Source organism: Thunnus albacares, chromosome 19 (genome assembly GCF_914725855.1).
Source record: "Thunnus albacares chromosome 19, fThuAlb1.1, whole genome shotgun sequence".
NCBI lineage: Eukaryota > Metazoa > Chordata > Actinopteri > Scombriformes > Scombridae > Thunnus > Thunnus albacares.
The window spans coordinates 8,144,298-8,158,423 of NC_058124.1; the positions used below are offsets into that span (position 1 = coordinate 8,144,298).

General features: G+C 43.3%; 2 protein-coding genes across 4 annotated transcripts in view; both read right to left on the minus strand.

Moving 5' to 3' along the window:
- trit1 (tRNA isopentenyltransferase 1) overlaps positions 1-731 on the minus strand; it is a 36,791-nt gene extending 36,060 nt beyond the window's left edge. The window contains exon 1 of one of the 2 annotated variants that reach the window (XM_044336387.1): positions 529-729. In XM_044336387.1, coding sequence (XP_044192322.1) covers positions 529-687 — 159 coding nt within the window. In that variant the 5' untranslated portion in view covers positions 688-729. Of the gene's footprint in view, positions 1-528 lie in introns of both variants that reach the window. The other variant, XM_044336388.1, reaches the window with a different exon arrangement.
- Positions 732-2,930: 2,199 nt separating this feature from the next.
- myclb (MYCL proto-oncogene, bHLH transcription factor b) lies at positions 2,931-8,776 on the minus strand. 2 transcript variants are annotated; one of them, XM_044335939.1, is made up of 3 exons: positions 8,512-8,776; positions 6,982-7,659; positions 2,931-5,266 (listed from the first exon to the last, which is right to left on the minus strand). In XM_044335939.1, the coding sequence occupies exons 2-3, from the start codon at positions 7,619-7,621 to the stop codon at positions 4,464-4,466; spliced, it is 1,443 nt and encodes a 480-aa protein (XP_044191874.1). In that variant the 5' UTR covers positions 7,622-7,659; positions 8,512-8,776; the 3' UTR covers positions 2,931-4,463. The 2 variants fall into 2 exon arrangements, with proteins under 2 accessions (XP_044191874.1, XP_044191875.1); XM_044335940.1 differs by lacking the exon at positions 8,512-8,776 and adding an exon at positions 7,880-8,462.
- Positions 8,777-14,126: the final 5,350 nt, after the last annotated feature.

Genomic DNA, 14,126 nt, shown 5'->3' on the forward strand with positions numbered 1-14,126 from the left:
ACAACAACCCCTGCTGCATGATGTTTGTGTGTTGTCTTCTTGTCCTCAGCTGATGTGTCCCTACAGATCAGATCATGGACTGTATATTCAGATATTTATCATTGTATTTTAGATGTATATACAGTCTATGCTTCAGACACATGACAGGCCCTTCAGACTGAGGCTGATACACATCAGACACATTAAAAACATTGAATCCTCTCCACACGCATTTAACACGCTTTATAGAGCAAACTACGAGTAAGTGAGACTATAAGCTGTTGACAGTAGAAGGATTGTCTGATTATAATGACAGCTTACTTCAGTTTTCACATTTCTGACTTCCGATGTTGCTGCTATCTGGCGCAGCAACATTTAGCTTTCAACAAACTCCACACTGGGAGCTTAGATGGCAGCAAATATTCGGATGTGTATTAGTTTAAATGAAGAGCAGATGTTTTTTAATTCCCTACTCGAGTGTCATCGGGAGAGCATTATTATGGCTGCCATGTCAAGGACTCCCTTTCCTCGTGTTAACACGTGTCCTACCTGCATGGAGTCGGCGCTGATTATTTCTCCCTGCAGCCGTTTTCCGAGCTCGATCGCCAGCTTAGACTTGCCGGTACCGGTAGCTCCCAAAATCACCACCAACGACGGGATCATCGCTCTCCGCACGGCGCACCGCACGCTACGAGTGGCCGCCGCCATGATGCTGCTTCCTCAGCAGCCCAGCTGACTGACTTCGCGCATGCGCAGTGGGCGCGGAGAGGAGAGGAGGGGCTCTGTTGCCGGGCAACAGGCAGCTGTTACTGTGGTAACGTTGATTGATGGGGGATTATGAGGAGTCGTCTGGGAGGATTCTTAATGCTCGGAGGTTAAATAAGTGTGATAATTTGAACATTTCAGCCTTCCTGGTGTAAATTACACGCTCTGATTGGTGCCTGCTGCTTTACCATCATTAAATCACATTCAACCCAGTTCAGTTTACAAAATTAACCAGCCAATCAGATGTCAGAATGACTCATCTCTGCTTGTTGCTGCATTTGATAACAGATCACATTTCTGGCAACATCTAATGTCTATGAAATGCCTTTACAGAGATGGCAGAGTATTTGGTATTGTTGCTATGGAAACTGTTGGAGCTCAGTAGCAGTAAAGCAAAGATGCTTGTTGATGCAAAGAAGCCAGGATGAGTTACCATGGAGACTGCTCAGGATAAATGGTGGAGAGGGAGATTTGTGTTCACTCATACAGGTGTCTGTTTTTTTTTTTTACGGAAAACAAATGATGTGATACAGTAATACTTTGATCTGCCTCAAAATGAGACACTAGATGTCAGAGCAGTTATATCCAGCTGCCAGTGAAGAAAAAACAGCTAAATGATCATTATTATTCTGCGTAGTCTGTGTGTGTGAAAAAGACAAACAGATAAGACAAGCAGGTCATTTATGATGTCAAACCATGAAATTTATTAATTTTCTGACTTACTCTTCATACATAGAGGCTTATGAGGTACAGAAAAAAACAAAGTGCTGAGACAAGGCTCCAAAAGTCACCATAATTGAACTCCCAAAGTTAAGTAAGCAATGTCCACTGCTACAATGACTATGCCAACAGCAGAGACCACTAACCAATACAAGTAAAACAAATAAAGAAAAACGGGGCAAAACCACTGCAGGTCCACCCAGTGTGCTAAATACAGGAGGTCCCAGGGGGGCTGTTAACCCTTAGTTGACAGCTTGAACCCTCTGAAAATCTTAAAATGAAATTTTTGGGGGGTCTCAACAATGGGCCTGATTATTTTCTACATATCTACACAGTAATATTTATTTTTATGTAAATACATTTTTCCGAAAGATTTTTACGAAATCTTTGATCATTTTTATAACAATAAAAATACATTGCAGTCGAAACATTTACGGCCTCTGCATATTTAATACACTCAGTAAAAAATGTGATATGTGAACATGACTCCTTAAACAGTCCGTCTATCACAGATCAAACAGAGTTCTTGTATAGCTACTTGGATCAGGTAGCTGATTGTATGCCTGTTCTGTTTTGGAGGTACCACCCACAGCACCGGGACCCCCTAATCGTCACATGGTATTTCGCACACTGGGTCCACCCTTCTGAAAATCAAAAAAAAAAAAAAAAAATCTAAAAAAATAAGGACTACTGGTGGTTTGTGCTGAATTGATTAGCAGAATAATTATCACAGCCGATTCAGAAGGAGGAAGGGGGAACGTTATTGATGATTCCTCTGATCTAATGCTCTCTCATTCTGTCTCTGAGGGTTCTGAGGTTATGCTATATGTACAGCTTATTATAGCAGGGGGTGTTTTTCTTCAAGCACAGCCTAAGACTCTATCACAAGAGCTACAGACTACTTGGAGTTTCCTGAGTGCTGGCAGGAGCAGGGCATGCTACTCGGTGGGATCGGGTCATTTACAGTACAAGTTCCAGGGCTACAGTGTTCTGTTGCATGGCTTATGGACAATAGGGAGCACCAGGCTTGCAAAAAAAGCAGTGAGAAAGCACTAACATTAAGGTCACTAAGGCTACACCCAGCCAGAAGTTTAATCGGTAGATCCTCTTAAGTCCTCCCCCCCCCCCCCCCCTCCTCCCCACCCACACCAGATTTAAGAGAGTGCTACAGCTACAGTGATTGGATTGAATACAGAAGCATTCAGGTGCTTTCCGCTCCAGAGAGAGCAAAGGCAGGACCATACATGCTAATGTTCAGCACATAACCACCAATAAAGCCCTGCCAGCTACGATAACAAAAACAGTCATTAGCTCACACTGAAACATAACTCGGTAGGAAAATATAGTATAAAACTTTTGTCAACTCTGACTTGTACAAATAAAGAAACCCCAGAGACAGAAAAAGTAATGAACAGTAAAGAAAACAAGTAGGCATCGCAAAAAGTGTGACAAAGTGGCTAGTGTGATCAATGTTCAGTAAGTGTTTTATTTTGACTCTTTTTCATAATCATTTTATTAACAAAAATATAAGCTTTGAGTTATCTTTGAAAAGCCAGCAAGCTTGGCCCCGGTTTAGGACACAGGGTCAAAGAGAAACTAGGATGAGTATAGTAGACAGCTCTGGTTTTGGTTTGGAAGGGACTGTACAGAGAGGGTATTATATACATAACATCCAACAGGATAGCCTACGTATATTGAAAGGCTTCTATAGGCATTACACCAAATGAAAAAAAATAAAATAAAATTTACAAATGTAATCAGACAGCAAGATGAAAGAAATGCGATTGGAACTCAGTGGGCTTCATTTCCAAAAGTTGGCATTGTTGCTCACACATACAGATTAAATTTAAGCCATTCTCTAAGTGTTTCTTTTGGTTGATAAATTGAAGCCGACATTCACCTTTTGGCTGGTCTCCATGGCACAACATTAATAAAAGATATAGTTAAATCATGGTGAAGATTTTCATAGTGTTTTGCATATGTTGCTTGAAAATAAACAGGATACATCTCAAACAATTGCCTGCATAGCAATATATCTTTTTTTTTTTCCCAAATAACGCTACAAAACAGGCTGTTACTGTGGGCATGGTGTTGCTGTCTAAACGTCTCTCAATCAAGAAGAAAACACTGAAGTTATCAAAAGGAACCTAGAAGTGAGGACTGAAACTGAGCTACTCCGGAGGTGCAGAACAAATTATATCCTTCCAGTTGTAACATTATCATTCTGTGGCTCAGTGCAGCCCAACAATAGCCTGCTGCATTTTCACTAGCAGCGAGCATAAAGCTAGAAACTTCAACTGCTGACAAGGAAAAAGTGTGAAAAGAGGAACAAGAATTAATAGGGGAGATTAAATGCTATGAAGAATAACACAAACGAAAGGAAAACGGAAAGGAACACCGAGCAGAAAAGAGGCTCAACTTGACAAAACATGCAAGTTGTACACCAAGCGCTAAAGGAGCAAGGGAGCATGAAGAAGTTGGAATTTGAAGTGGAATCTACAGAGAAACTTCAGGGGGCCCTTCAGACTGATAGAAGGAGACATCACACCATGCCCTATCACAATCAAGGAGACGTCTGACTAGACCATGCAGCAGTTAAACAGCACTGTGTAGCACTTTTATCAATTGGAAGCTGCTCATTCACAGCAGGTCTTCCAGTAGCAAGTAACAGCTTTGAACATTTTTTTTAGCAAGGGGGGAATATAACAGTTGGACAAAACCTATATTGAGTAACCATGGATATATTCATCTGCCCGTAAGATGCCACACAAACATCAGTCCCTAGCTTGCTGTCCTGACCGGCTTACGGCCTTGTCAATCACTCAGAAGCTAATGTGCAAACCACAAAAACAGAAAACAGAAAAAAAAAAATAAATCCACCCGCACTATTCCAACGTGATCGACTCAAAGTGAACGTCAGTGTCTTTTCTCCTTCATGTAGTCCCATTCAGATCTGAAAGTGTTGAGTGTACGTGTGTGGTGACAGCCGATCCGGTCGCTCAGGATCGTTTGAGCTGCGCCAGCCTCTGCAGCAGCTGCAGCTGCCTTGCTTTCAGCTGCTTCCTCTCTTGAGCCTTCTGCCGTTCGCCGGCGTGCAGCTGCTGCAGGTACTCCGTGGCTCGCGTCAGGATCGCCACCTTCGGCGTCTTGGGGCAGTCCGCCAAACCCGGGATCTCGTCCCGCAGCGACAGGAAACGCGAGCGCAGGTCGTTCCGTCGCTTGCGTTCCAGGAAGTTGTGGGCCTTGCGTTTGTCTGTGTCCTCGCAGTCGGACGACTGGGGGCTGGAGAGGTGGGAGAAGGAGTGTGGCTTCGAGGGAGAGCTTTGGGAATGGGAGGACGAGGACGAGGAAGAAGAAGAGGAGGAGGGAGGAGATGAAGGCGACGTGGAGGAGGTAGGAGAGGAGGCGCTGAGGTTAGGTGACTCCGACCTGACTCCAGCCACGGTCACATGAGACTTTCTACTGTCCAAGTTCAGGGGGGCGTGGCCGTGCCGCGGCTGGTAGTAATGAGAGTTCTGGTGCGGATGATGGGCCGCGTGAGTGGAGGCCTCCTGCCGAACCCTCTTCCGGGGAGGCTCAGCTGGCTGGGGGAGAGTGTCCGGGGAAGGTGCAGCGTAGTTGTGCTGCTGTTGGTGGATGGAGATGTGGAAACGCTTCATGCCGGGGTCGAGGGGGTCGGCTCGCACAGTTATGGTCACAGGTTTACGGGTGTTGACCAGTCGACGAGGTTTGCGTTGCTGCTTGTGCTCCACAGTCACCACATCGATCTCCTCTTCATCATCATCTTTGTCTTCTTTGTCATCTGAAAAGGGCAAAAGGGAAGATATTGAATTATGTATTAGATTCTACAAAAACTGGTTATGACTGCCGGTGCCAGCTGAGGTGAGAAAGATGGCTCACATATGGAGCGAGTACTCTGCCCTGCCTGCTGCCTCCTCAAGCCAATTAAACGCATCTCTAAAAATGAACTTCACACAACCTTGTGAAACCTAGTAACCTAAATGATCTCACACACTCTACAAAAATACACACTCTCGCTGTGATGCTGTGAATCATCACTGCATTAGGTCAGCTCCCTAAGTGGAAATTCCCTCTCTTCATTCATGCGGACAGACTGAGGATGAGAGGTAGCGACAGGTTAAGTTAAGAAGCACTCAGGTGCAAATTACCAACTCTTCAACCTGTCAAAACGAGCCAACTAATATTCAAACGCCAAACACATTTAAAATCATTTGCTGCTCTATTTACTGGGAACAGAGTTTTAAAACCTAAGGAGAGGTCTTATCGACTTGGTTCCTGCCAACTGACTAGAGTAGGGAGGAGGAGGGGGGGGAGGTAATGCTCTTGTAAATTGAAACACACTTTTAAAGTAATTGCACCTCTGTGTATTTGCTCAGAAAGTGAAATCTCTATATGAATTACAGTAAAAAGTGGGAGGGAGGTGTGCCTGCCTATTATTTCCGACAGCATATGCAGTATATGACAAAAGATTCCCCTCAAGTAACCCCATAATGCTCTTTATTGAAACTTAAGCCTACATTTATTTCCTATGATCTTTGAGCACATATTATCCCCCTGAAACGGTGTGAAATGCTGCCTCAAACTCACGTCAAAGAATTCTGCAGGCCTAGCCGACCTCCTAAAACGGCTAATCCTGCTCTATTCACAGCCCCGGCTGGCTCGGACCAAATCCACCCACTGACACAATTGGCACTGCAGCCTGTTGAGTGGAGGAATGCAGCAACAAGTTCCCTTTGTGACATTCCACACACCATTATGCATGGTCCAAGCTCAACATCACATGGCAGCCTACATACCAAACTCAATCATATGGGTTCACGGAGTGGAAATGGAAAAAAAGTAGGTCTGGAGTCAGGAAAATTTAGGCTAGACATAAAAACTAAAAAGAGGACTGATTTTCCTTCCCTCCCACCCTCCTCCCCTTCTTGTTACATAAAGTTCCCAATAATAATGAGTGCTCTTATTGAATTCATGTCAAGCCAGGGTCTGCGAAGAGGATATTGTTATCATAAGTCAGACTGGAGGAACAGGGAGAGGTAGCAGCTGGTCTGCTGGAGCCTGGCCAAGCAGCAGATGTTTCAATGGGCGTGTCGCTCTCTGGGCTTGAAGCATGTGTTGCATGCACCAAGGTAACGCAATGCAGTCATCATGTGCCACCCCGATCCTCATTTCCAGATAATCAAACTTAAGTATAATAACTGGCATTTCAGGTCTTATAAACCCCAAAGTCAGGCGTACACACATAACTTTAGCGGTAAGTATAAGTGTATATCCTTAATATTCTTGAAATACAAAGAGAAACTACTATGAAGTGTGACTAAGATCAATATTCTCCCTACTGAGCATCACAGTCACACTTACACACCTATCGCTCTAATATCGTCCATAAAGCTCACTTAAATACTACAAACTCAAGACATGTCAAAGAATGGCCATTATATCAACATCTTTGTCTATATGACCCAGTCATATATTGCATATTCAGTCTGTACTGACCTGATGAGTCGCTGTGGGACTCTGAACCAGAAGACACTTGTTTCTTGCAGCCACCGGTTAGCGGGAAAGTGAGCACCGCAGCCGGGTCGACACAGTCCGCCGCCAGACCGCTGAGGGCAGGCGCATCGGCGGGGGCACACTGCGCCCTTCCCGGAGATGGAACAGTGGATCCGGCTGCGACTTTGGCAGCGGTCCCCGTCCCGGGACAGGAGGCGCAGCGCTCCCCTACTACTCTCTCCAGTTGCTGCCCGGCAGAGAAGCCGCTCCACATGCAGTCCTGGATGATGATGGAGCTCAGGTTCCCGAAGGAGTCATTAGCCGTGGTCAGTTTGTAGGGCAGTTCCTGCTGCTGCTGCTGCTGTTCATCGTCCTGCCCCAAGAACTGGGACACCCATTCCAGTTTGTCCCCGAGAGACGGGCACAGCAGCCCGACCCTACCCGACCCTTCCACAGCCCGGATAGGAGACATGGGCGGGGTCGGTACCAGCTCGAATTTCTTCCATATGTCCTCACTGGGCGCTGTGGACTTGAAGAAATCCTCGTCCGGGTCGTAGTCGTCGTAGAAATAATGTTGGTAGTGGTCGAGGTGGTCCATGTCCCAGTTTTCATAACGAGGCGCGGTGGAGCTGATGCCCGGCATGGGGGCTGCAGGCAGCGGGGTGAATCACTCCCTGTTCCCTGATAGAGAACCACAGTTGTATCAGAACTGAGCCTCATCAAAATAATAACACCGAAGTCTGTAGACATGTTGCCCTCTTGGTTGATTATCTGGCCATGCATAAGGCAGCTATTCTGCATGCATCACATTTGATAATTATAGTTTTAGTTAAAGCAAAATACTCCTCCACCTTTTAGAAAAAAAAACATCCACTAAAGGTGTAACAGACACATGAAGTACCTGCATCGGAACATGGTGTGCCAATTAAGACCACAGCAGAGTCCTCATAAGCTCAATGAGTACCACAGACACACTGAAACAGCCAATAATAGGCTACATTATAGAGATTTGTCGTTAGGCTACATACAAAGCGCCTTATGCTTAAAAAGCACAGAGTAAAAGTTAAACTACTCTTGTTTTGTTGCTGAGAAGTTCAAGTTTCGCAACAGTGTATCATTACATAACACTGTTTTAGTAGTATACTGTGACAGGGAGAGAGAGGAGGAGGGGGTCAGGGGGTTCAGCTGACTGCTCAGCAGAAAATAGAGTGATTAAATTAGATTGAAATAGATTAATTGGATAGTCAGGTACCCGATCCTGCCTGCCAATGAACCTGCTCATACGGAGGAGTCGTATGTAAAGTAGTTTATTTGACTCCTCCTCGGTTCAACTCCATATCAAGCTCAAAGAATTCAGCTGCGACTAAAAAGCGCCGATCAGTTAATTAAGCAGCAGGCGCGCTGCAAAAAAAAAAAACAAAAAAAAAAACAACAAAACTTCAAGCGGTTGATTTATTATCTGAAGCTCCTACTCTTCCATATCAGCGTGCTCACGAGAGAAGTTCCTGTGAAATTAAAAAAAAAGGAGTTTACCTGGTGTTGAGGATGAAAAACCTGCCTGCGTCTTCATAGATACGCCGTGCGGAAAATTAGTGTCTATAAATGATTCCTGACAGTAATCTGCTTCAAACAGGAGCTTTAACTGTGGGTCCGTTTTTCTTTTTCCCAGCTTGTAAACAGTCGTTGAGGTAAATGAGTCCGTTTGGTCGCAGTCCCGCCGCTCAGAGGGCTGGATAGGCTTTGGCTATGGTCACTTTCTTTGCAGACTACTGCACTATATGATCCGGGGGAAGGAGAGTTGGCTGTTCTGCATAAAAGGCGGGTCGTAGTAGGAGAGCCACGCCTGCGATTTAAAGGTGCAGTACACTCAAAACATGCACTGAGCAATGAGGGTTATATGACACTGATTTGATAATGATGTTCATAAGTGTTCTGCTTTTGCAATAATTATACAAACATAATAATAATGATGTGTGTGTGTGTGTGTGTGTGTGTGTGTGTGTGTGAGTTGTAAACACACTAGTGCAAATTCATAAGCAGCTGTGTGTAATGATCATGTTGCATAAAAAATGCTGTAATAAGGAGAGTGTCCTCTACAACAGGGAGAGATAAGTAGTTATTGGTGTGTGTGAAAGTGTGTGTGTGTGTGTGTGTGTGTGTGTGACAGTCGCAGTAATTTCACGTGGACATATGGCTGCAGTATCTGATGTCGTCGATGCATCTCATAGTCTCTGTAATCAATATCAAGCTTATGATGTAGAGCCGTCCCTCTGAGAGAGTCAATATGGAAGCAACGCTCTGTGTCTGCCGAGTTGTGTGTGCGTCTCCTCGACAGCTGTGCGTGCACACACACACACACACACCACCAGCAACAACTGCTGACACTTGTTTTTCTTGCCATATGAAACCCCTCTCAGTCTCTTTCCTTTTTTCGAGTTGTGAAACTCTGCCACACAAACTTTGGCACACTCGCTCTTGAGGATGATGATTGAGAAACATCCTTCCTATAACTGCTCCTCTGAAGTTCCCCCTCCAGCTCAACAGCAAAGCAGACAGCGTGAAATCCTTGTCTGTCCGGCTCCTCTTCCCATCAAACTCAGCTCCCCTCCTCCTCCTCCTCCTCCTCTTCTCTCCCTCAAACCCCATCTTCTGTCACTCATCCTCTATTCTTCTCTGCTCAGTTTTACTCTTGTCTACTTTTCTACCCCTCCCCAGCCCCTCTCTGGCGCTTTTATCCCCAGTCACCCCTGATCAAAAAGATCTTGACCCTACATGAAACAGGGAGACTTTAGAGGGTTATATCCTCTGTTTCCCAGGGGAGAGCCTACAAAGACACAGAACTAACAGACTGGAGAAACAGAAGCAGCAATCTTTCAATTTCCCTGTCTGCATCACTTTCTCTCTCTCAGCTCATCCCTTTTCCTGATCTCTCTTTCTCTTGGCGCTTTTATCTGGTTCCTCTCTGTCCTCTGCCTTGTTTCATACTTTGAAATGCTTAATCTGCCTCCCCGCTTTGAATTAATGATCAAAAGTGTATGGGTGCAAGGACTTGCTCCTTAAAATGTGCAAAGAAATGTCTTTTGATATAAAGTAAGTAGATTAAGTGAGCGGAGTGCCTGCTGTTTGAATCATTTATATGTACAGTCATTTGCACTTTCCCATATATAAGCAGCATTTAATTGATATGGAAATGTAAATATGATTCTGGAAAATGTTCTTGAGGGAAATAGCTCATTTACAGTAATTCCCCCATGGATTAGTGAACCTTGTTTGCATCAAAATAGGAGGGGTAACTTGTGATGTGTGCTGTACCTCTGATATATCTCCCTCTATCTCTTTTTCTATAAAAGCACTCATATATACAGCGCAGACATGTGAGACACAGTCTCATAGGATTAGTGAAATGTTATCAGTCATGAGGTACCAATTAAGTGGCATCTGCTCTCAGAACAGGGAGGTTGATAGTGTTGATCTTCTATAAGTACATTAATATATACAGTAAAAGTACACATGTGCAACAACTTAAAACAATTGGTCATTTTGGGAAATATGCTTATTTTATTTTTTGCAGGGATTTAGATGAAAGGATTGATACCACTCTCATGTCCGCACAGTCAATATTGAGCTACAGCAAGCAGCCAGTTAGCTTAGCTTAGCATAAAGACTGGAAACAGGGGGGAACAGCTAGCCTGCCTGGTGTACGAAGGTAACAACCTACCAGCACCTCTAAAGCTAAACTAATTAACACAGTATATCTTGTTTGTTTGATCTGTACAAAAAACATGTAATAACAAAAGGGTTCAAATGACATGTTGTGGTTTTCGGGGGATTTTATGTTGGACTATTTCTTGGCTGGGAGCAGTGACTTCCTGACGTGTTCGTTTGCGAGCTTTAAAGGTGCTTGTTGTGCTTGTTGGCTGATTTGACAGTGTGAGGCTTGCTGTTTCCCCCTGTTTCCAGTCTATGCGCTAAGCTAACCAGCTGTATCTTTATAACTGGCAAATATGAGAGTGGTATTGATCTTCTCATCTAATTTACGTCAAGAAAGTGAACAAGTGCAACCTCTTGACATTGTACTGCATTGTACTTTGTAAATTTCTCCAAGAACTTTAGTACAAAGTCAAGAGGTTGTGATATTAAGCACAAACTACAGTGACTGTACTCTTTGTGGTGAAGGAACATGTCACCCAGTGCTGCAGTGTGGCTCACTGATGTGTTTTGAATAGTTTCTGGACAACAACAGAGGTCTATGGCACAGAGGAGTAAGATATATCAGGCTTTGGATCCCCACACAATACTTGTAAGTAGGATTTGTTCGTTGTTGGTTTGGCTCTGCACATGAGATATGTTGACAACAAGAAAAATATAGAAAATCACCAGCCTTATTATTTTCTTTTAAAGGCTGATGCAAATCTCTATCCTGGTTCCTTCACAGTAGAGGATTCCTAACTATGATACATAACAGATATGATAAAACTTCACTTCATCATCCATGACTTAACTGTCCTGTTAGAACTTCCATCATCAAATACAACTTTCTCATTCTTCCTCAATCTTTTTTTTAAACATCTTTAATCCACAGACACCCACAGGTGGGTCAGTTAAGTTTTTCAGTGAAAAATTGGAATCAGAAAATTTATAACAGATCATAACACTCACATGTGACATTTGCTATTTTTCTTTCCCAATTACCCTGCAGCTTTTGGTATAACATACTGTGAATAGAACTGAGAGAGCTCAGATTAAATGAAGCTATAATGATTCCCATGGGGCCGTCACAGCAGAAGCAGAGAATAGGATATAGCTTTATAACACTGAATGCTGCTGATAATACAAGTGATCACACTTATCATTTAAAGAGAGAAAATCAGAAAGAAAATATAGAAATAAATGAACAATAAAATGCAGGTTTAATTGAATCCACCTGTTTGTATGTGTTAAATATGTATATGTGCAGTTATTTATAGGAAACTTAATGTTAACATGTATTAATATTCACATAACAACATAACATAATTAGTTAATGTGTGTAAAAAGATTATTTATTGCACTGAAGAAGAAAAAGGAGGGAAGTAAGGAGCAATAAAGGGATGACTGGAGGGAGGAGTGTTGACAAGGTCTGACCCCCCCTCTTCATCCTTCACGTCATTCCTCTGACTGCCCCCACTCCACCCGACTCTGACCTTCCAGACTGATCAATGAACACCTAGTCTGGGACGCACCCATCAGTGCGTCTGTGTGTCTGGACCGCCACAGGTTCACTTCATGTAATCTGGAAGACCACAGAGGAAAAAACGACAGCTGCTACCCACTGGATGGTGTTGACCTCCTGCTGACACACTAGCCACACACACTTGCACACACACACATGGTAAGGGAGGAGATTGTCTTTCAGTCCAGATGCTCATTACATCGAGCTATTACACACTGACCTCCACACACACACACACATACAGTACAGATACACACAATGTCTATTTTTCTAATCCTCAACTCATGCTTTTTTAAAGGGTCAGTTCACCCAAAATTCTTTTCTCCCACTTACCTCAAGTGCAGATAGTTGTGGTTTTATTTATCATTTATGCACATCTTGAGATCTTCTGCCTCCACCACAATATAGTGGTGGTAAATGGAAATATGTTTGTGTTACAGGATCTCTTTTTTCTGATTTTTACCTCTATGTGATTTTTGATCAAGCACCTGTGAAAGTTTTTTGGATGTGCGTACTCTCACCCCTTTTGTGTTACAGGATTAAAAATACATTCTAAATATTCAATCCCTTTTAAAAGACAGTGTCCTTGTTACTCTGAACACTCCACAGAACCCGGTAAACTGTTCTCATTGGGACTATTTGTTAGAGAGTAGTTTCAGTGAAAACTGTTTTTGGAAGGACATATAGCCGTTCATTTTTTAAAATTGTTTGAGCAACACAAACAAGCAATTTTTTTTTATTGGGGTGAATGCAAGAATCTCAGATACCAATATCTCAAAACTTGGATGAATAAAACTAAAACTATCTGTATGATTCCAAGACTGTATATAAAGATGGAAGTAGCGAGGTGTGACGTTACCCATTGGTTTTCTTTGGAGTTGGTTTGAAGCCCAGAGTTGCTGCAAATGGTCGGCGCCATCTTTTCTGGAGCCAGGACCTTCCAAAAAAGGAGTGTGGGGTGTTGCCTTTCACACCCTAGAAACATGCCACTCTACCACGGACCAAAGCGAACGCTAGCTTATTGGGAACACCGAGCAGGCCAATGTTAACTACTTTAGCAAAACTGTGCTAAAAGGGCAGGTATGGTATCAAGCACTATTAAACTTACCAAAATATTGCAACAATAGTCTAACTCCTGGGAACCACCAATGTACACCCACACGGCAGACATCTTCAAATCATATTAATGGAGCAATAATTTCCAAAATTACCATCAGCACATTTATTAGAGGGTCTGAATTTAGTGATCAAGATCATAATGACTTTACTTTAAGGTACTTCCACATTGGCTTCAATCTCAAGTTGTGGTCATTACCACTTGGTGTGGTTAGAGCCCACAACTGATTGTAATTTGAGTGAATTGACCCTTTAAATAAGTAGAACATGTGTAGGCCTACATGGGTTTGTCAATAATGGGTGGGGGAATGTTTTCCATTTACTTAGAAAATCAAAGTAGGAATTACAGCGCACCATCAATTTTTACTCCCTCTCCCAGAACACTGCAGTATATCTTTGCCTCTCAATCTGTGTCTATGCATATATCACCGAGCCTCTGCCATGTTCCCATAACTATCTGCATATGGCCACATCTGTGCAAAAACAGCGTCTGTGTGTATTCAAACCAGAAATTGATTTCAATCAAACAGCAGCAGAGCAAATGATTAGTAGTTACAGAATAAGCATCAGTGTGGCAGGAAATCCATTAAGCCTGATGAGAATACGAATACTTAATACAAGGGGTGAGCGAACCGCCTTCCTTTCACATGTAAAGAACATAATGTCTCTGTAATGTATAGACAGGTAAATCAACATTGCACCTCGCATGTGTCTATGTCTCTACATGAACACATGTGGGACAGCCCATCCCAAATTTCAATCACACACCTATCAGGAGTACTGATTGACAACTTGTTGTTACTCAGTTGCTCCCTTCTCT